The sequence below is a fragment of the Ambystoma mexicanum genome, chromosome 4p (assembly GCF_040938575.1).
Source record: "Ambystoma mexicanum isolate Mex_15411 chromosome 4p, UKY_AmexF1_1, whole genome shotgun sequence".
Taxonomy (NCBI): domain Eukaryota; kingdom Metazoa; phylum Chordata; class Amphibia; order Caudata; family Ambystomatidae; genus Ambystoma; species Ambystoma mexicanum.
In genome coordinates, this window is record NC_090927.1 from 1,278,866,252 (window position 1) to 1,278,872,709 (window position 6,458).

At 45.4% G+C, this 6,458-nt stretch overlaps 1 protein-coding gene across 3 annotated transcripts in view; it reads left to right on the forward strand.

The window, feature by feature from the left end:
* The window catches only part of LOC138453801 (zinc finger protein 2-like), a 292,098-nt gene extending 288,408 nt beyond the window's left edge, over nucleotides 1–3,690 (forward strand). For all 3 annotated transcript variants that reach the window (XM_069606970.1, XM_069606969.1, XM_069606971.1), the window contains one exon: nucleotides 2,311–3,690. In XM_069606970.1, coding sequence (XP_069463071.1) covers nucleotides 2,311–2,873 — 563 coding nt within the window. In that variant the 3' untranslated portion in view covers nucleotides 2,874–3,690. The remainder of the gene's footprint in view (nucleotides 1–2,310) is intronic.
* The last annotated feature ends 2,768 nt before the right edge of the window (nucleotides 3,691–6,458 follow it).

Consider the following 6,458-nt stretch of genomic DNA (forward strand, 5'->3'; position numbering starts at 1 on the left):
TTGAAACAAATGTGGGCCTGAAGCAAGGCTGCGTCTTGGCGTCATTAGTGTACAATCTGTACATGTCTGATTTGGATAGGGCATTGTTGGCTACTCACAATGATCCTCCCCAATATGGAGTTGAAGCGGTAAACACCCTTACATATGCTGTCGACATCGCTATCCTGGACAGAACACCAATAGTCCTACAACGCTCCCTGAACGCATTATTAATTTATGCAGAGGAGAACGGCCTAAGGATCAATATGAAAAAAACAAAAATAATGGTGTTTGGTAAAAGACCACTAGTGGGAAATAAATTCAACTCGACATTGGGACAAAAAAGTAGAACAAACTGATTCTAAAAGGTATTTGGGAATTGAGGTAAAAGATACCACCTCCTTCATTTACCTGTATGATTCAGTAAAGCTCAAGATTTGGTCCAGGTGGATGGTCTTGAAGAATGTGATTGACAAGTGGGGTGGACACTCGCTGGAGGCAAAACTGATTGCCTATAGACTGCAATTGTCCCCGGGATTCTCTATGCTTTGGAGATCTTCCCTAGGAGGGCAATCAGCTGGTTGCCCAAATTGGAGGGAAAAATCCTGAGATCATTGTTGGGCCTACCGGGCTCAACACCAGTTGTGGTTGTAAGACTGGAATTGGGCCTCCAGTCTCTTATGTCTTGCTGGGCTGTTGCCGCTTGTAAACTGTGGGTTGCTATAAAGTTTGGTGGGGGAAGGCATGCCTCCATACAACATACGAGTGTGACACATGCAGAACGATACTCTTGTAGTGTCTGGTTCAAAGAATTGGAGAGCATGGTGCTTGCCCAATGTCAAGCCATGGCTTTAACGTGCTCCTGTGAACAAGAAGTCCCTGTGTTTTTGGGAAAAATTGATTCTGGGAGCCGGAATTATGATAGAGCATTGACCATTGCAAAATTGGAAGGAAGGTGCAAATACACACAGTACACTCACCAGGGGGGTTTCTCACATGGCCCGAGGCAATACTTGATAAAGTGGCGCTATCCCGCATTGATACGATTTGTTCTATCAATGCGTCTGGATATTTTGCCAGTTTTTGGAGTTTGGAGCTCCTGGTTGGGTATCTCTTTTAAAGAACGTCTCTGTCGACTGTGTGGTTCACATATTGAAACAGTAAGACACGTTTTAACATCTTGTCCTAATCTGAGTCGGCACTACGTCAAGGCAAACGCAAATTTCAGACTCTATGAAAGCAACCAATTCTGGAGCCTACTTTTTGTGGCTGAGTCATATGTGATCGTCTCTGCCACTTATCACCTCTGGCATGCTGGAGAAAAAAAGGTGTTTGTTTGGCTCTAACGAGCTGTAATAAGGGAACTACTTGAAGTTAATGATGTTTGTGTTGATGAAATGAAAGGTTGAAAAATCCTTCTTTTAATTGCAATGTTTTGTATTTTTACATGTTTTTTCTTTGTTTTATCTTCTGTAAATTAGTTTCTGTTGTTTCTTGTATTCTTTTCCTCTCTAAAGGTACTTAAATTGTATAGTAAATTTACTCTTTTTTAACTCTGGTAGTGTAAAAAGTTGTTTACAACTGTATGCACTCAAATAAAACAAAATATATATTTTATAAAAGCCATTTTTCTTATAACTCATTGCAGTTAGTCGTTCCCATAAAGGAAGATGTCCCTTTTTTTTATTATATAGACCGTTTTCCTATCAGTCAGCACTAGAGCAGATGTCCTATTTGTGGAAGGTGCGGCTCATGCCACTCATCTGAACATATCATGTCAGTTGTGCAGTGGCATAAAGTGTTAAGCAAATGAGTAAGTGTTACACAGGATTTCTTTTGTTAGGAGTATTGGCATGGTTTGAGGGTGTATAAAGGCAGGTATGCCCCTTATATGGTTCCCTGCTTTCTCACTGTGCCCAGGCAACCAAGCAGCACTTCGCTGATGAGGCATGACAAGGCGGAAACATGTCTGTGGTTACTTGTTTTTCTGTGCAGTGGGGTCATGGCCTAGCAGTTCTGGATGAACTGTTTACGTTGATGGTAGGCCAAAGACTTCTTTGCATATCACAGATTCCCTTTTGTAGTGGGGTAGATGTGGTAAAGGAAAAACTATGGAACGGAAGCTGCCCGAAGCAAAAGCCAGTAACTCAGATTTATGAATGATTCACATCACCTTTTGGTGCTCATGCTTCTGCTGTTCCTAATACTGTACTGACTGACACGTTTACACTGTTTGACACTTAACAGTCATAGCACCGCATGACAGTTTATTTTTTGTAACCAATTACATTCCTCATATATTATATTTATATTTGTCTTTTTCATCTGCAGCAGACCAACCAGAAGAAAGGAATGCGAGTGAGAAGGAGCACCGCACATGCTATCAGTGCAAGAAGGGATTTACCCTCAAGCCTGCACTTCATCAACATCAACGAATCCACATGAATGCTGTACTCCCCACCTGCAAACAATGTGAAAACAATGTTATTGAAAAGACTCATCTTGTTACACATCTGCAAAGCCATGAAGAAGTGAAGCCCTTTCACTGCAGTGCATGTGGGAAAAGTTATACTCAGAGGTCGCATCTTCAACGTCATCAGACAATACACACAGGAATAAGGCCCTTTCCGTGCACTTTGTGTGAGAAGACCTTTATTCAAAAGACAGATCTTCAACGTCACCAGAGAATCCACATAAGAGGGAGGCCAGTTGCCCTCCCTGAATATGAAAAGAGTTATACTCCTCAATCAAATCTTCTACAGGTCTTAAGACCGTTTGCCTGCCCTCAGTGCAATAGGGCTTTTATAACAGAAGGAAGGCTTATGAAACATCAGAGAACCCATGCAGCAGAATCACTTAACAAAATCCTGGGCGCAGATAGAAGGTGTAGATAAAAATAAAAATTCTCCAAGCATTTGGACACTGATCACAGAACAGATGAACATAGCAAAAACAGCATTTAAAAAACGGACCAACAAACAAAACTAGAAAGCTTGTATGTTCAGTTGATAATGTCCCGGTGTCAATGCCATTATGAGCAGCCAAATAGTTTGGCAAATACATATTTTTCTTGTTCATAATTTTTTCTAAGATGTCTGCTTGGTAGGAGGACTGGATAACTATACTGGAAAGGGATACAGCCCAGGTGGAGGAGGCTGCTAGATCTGCCAGGGCACACCACACTGACATTCTCATCTTGTTCGAGGAAACTTCCCATGACTTTCTATGTCTTACTAAGACATGGTTTTGCTCTGGCTCTGACACTGACATCTTACAGATGTTGCCTGATTCCTACAACATAGTACATCTTGATAGAACCCCTCCCACTCAAAGTAAAATAAAATGGTCCAAATCAGTCACACAAAGGAAAATGTCTGTCAGAAATCTATACTTGGCCTCACGTTTCACAATAACTAAGTGTGGGAAAATGTATGAAAATAAAGAGTGTATTAACCCTTTAAGTGCCATGGGTATTTCTCCCCAGTGCCAGAGCCTTTTTTGGTGATTTTGGTATGTGGCCATTCAATGGCTTGTAACTTTTTTGTTACATGAGATATCTCGGCCAAATTTGGCTCCTTTTTTTCCCACATGTAGGCGGTCGTAACGCCACCCAGGAATCCCAGGTTGCTGTAGGGGGGTGAGAGAAAATAAGGAAAAAGTGCGAAAATTTTGGGTTTTTCAAAAAATGCCAATAAAATGATGTACAAAGAAGCCTGTGGTTTTTTCCTTGTAAGAGCTAGGAAAAAATGGTTTGCTGTGCTGAGTTCCCCAATGTGTTGTTATTTTGATGTGGTTATCAACCGTTTTGTGAGAGGTAGGCGATTTTTGCCATTTTTGCCAATTGGACATGCATGGACGGAATGGAAGAAAAGGGCAGGAAAGCCAAATTGGAGGACAGAAAGGCATATATTTCTGAAAAGTAGACAAAATTCCAAGTTTAGGAAGGGGTGATTTGCATAGGTCAGGCAACAACTAGGTAGGGGAAACTGCCATCGAATGGGGGAAAAGCGGGAAAATGACTGAAAAAAAGGTATGTGTTGGACATGGTTGGCTTGGTACGGCAATGGCTTTTATGAATTTTGAGAAAAGCAATGCTCCGCTACATTCCCCCGACTCTTGCAGTTAGGAGAGCATACCATTTTTGTAGTGTTTTTACAAAACAAGCAATACCACAAGCCAAACACTGAGCCATGGTACACAGGAGTTTTATGCTTACGGCCTGACCAGACGCACTTAGCATGTGTAAATTGGGAAAACCAATGTGGTGAGGAACGGCAGCCATACATTTTTTGAAAGAGCACAGGCAGACCTTTTCAAGGGTAGGTGACTTGTGCAGGTTACAAAAGTGTATGGTGGCTAAAGCAGCGACTAAATGTAGGTCACATTTGGGAAAAGAAAGGTTTGTGAGACAAAGGGCACCAGCAAATGGGTCAAAACGTTATGAAAACCACACAAACACAACACATGGCCTACCGTCACGCGTACCCTAAGGTGTCCCGATGAAAACGGTACCTCACATGTGTGGGTGCACCTACCTGGCCGCCAAGGGGAAAGCCTAAAACACAAGTAACCCCAAGTCTGTTTTCAGAGGGAAATCTCAGACATTCGGCCGACCGGCACAACGTACAGATATGGGCCTCGGGTGGCCAAGCCACCGAGGAAAACAGGGAACCCCATGCATTTCCAAAAGGAGGACACCCGTGGGAATCCGCAGAGGTATGATTTGCGCACATTGCCCCAGAATTTTTTACCCAGACACCCCTGCAAAGTCCGAAATGTGGGGAAAAAAACGCTTTTTCCGCACATTTCGCTCGACGCACCCATAGAAACACGCCCCCAACAACACTTGGCCTACCGTGACGCGTTCCGACAGGTGTCCCGATGAAAACGGTACCTCACATGTGTGGGTGCACCTACCTGGCCGCCAAGGGGAAAGCCTAAAACACAAGTAACCCCAAGTCTGTTTTCAGAGGGAAATCTCAGACATTCTGCCGACCGGCACAACGTACCGATATGGGCCTCGGGTGTCGAAGCCACCAAGGAAAACAGGGAACCCCATGCATTTCCGAAAAGAGGACACCCGTGGGAATCCGCAGAGGTATGATTTGCGCACATCGCCCCAGAATTTTTTACCCAGACAGCCCCGCAAAGTCCGAAATGTGGGGAAAAAAACACTTTTTCCGCACATTTCGCTCGACGCACCCATCGAAACACGCCCCCAACAACACATGGCCTACCGTCACGCGTTCCCACAGGTGTCCCGATGAAAACGGTACCTCACATGTGTGGGTGCACCTACCTGGCCGCCAAGGGGAAAGCCTAAAACACAAGTAACCCCAAGTCTGTTTTCAGAGGGAAATCTCAGACATTCTGCCGACCGGCACAACGTACAGATATGGGCCTCGGGTGTCCAAGCCACCGAGGAAAACAGGGAACCCCATGCATTTCCGAAAAGAGGAAACCCGTGGGAATCCGCAGAGGTATGATTTGCGCACATCGCCCCAGACTTTTTTACCCAGACACCCCTGCAAAGTCCGAAATTTGGGGAAAAAACGCATTTTCCGCACATTTCGCTCGACGCACCCATCGAAACACGCCCCCAACAGGACATGGCCTACCGTCACGCGTTCCCACAGGTGTCCCGATGAAAACGGTACCTCACATGTGTGGGTGCACCTACCTGGCCGCCAAGTGGAAAGCCTAAAACACAAGTAACCCCAAGTCTGTTTTCAGAGGGAAATCTCAGACATTCTGCCGACCGGCACAACGTACAGATATGGGCCTCGGGTGGCCAAGCCACCGAGGAAAACAGGGAACCCCATGCATTTCCGAAAGGAGGACACCCGTGGGAATCCGCAGAGGTATGATTTGCGCACATTGCCCCAGAATTTTTTACCCAGACACCCCTGCAAAGTCCGAAATGTGGGGAAAAAAACGCTTTTTCCGCACATTTCGCTCGACGCACCCATAGAAACACGCCCCCAACAACACTTGGCCTACCGTGACGCGTTCCGACAGGTGTCCCGATGAAAACGGTACCTCACATGTGTGGGTGCACCTACCTGGCCACCAAGGGGAAAGCCTAAAACACAAGTAACCCCAAGTCTGTTTTCAGAGGGAAATCTCAGACATTCTGCCGACCGGCACAACGTACAGATATGGGCCTCGGGTGTCGAAGCCACCAAGGAAAACAGGGAACCCCATGCATTTCCGAAAAGAGGACACCCGTGGGAATCCGCAGAGGTATGATTTGCGCACATCGCCCCAGAATTTTTTACCCAGACAGCCCCGCAAAGTCCGAAATGTGGAGAAAAAAACGCTTTTTCCGCACATTTCGCTCGACGCACCCATCGAAACACGCCTCCAACAACACATGGCCTACCGTCACGCGTTCCCACAGGTGTCCCGATGAAAACGGTACCTCACATGTGTGGGTGCACCTACCTGGCCGCCAAGGGGAAAGCCTAAAACACAAGTAA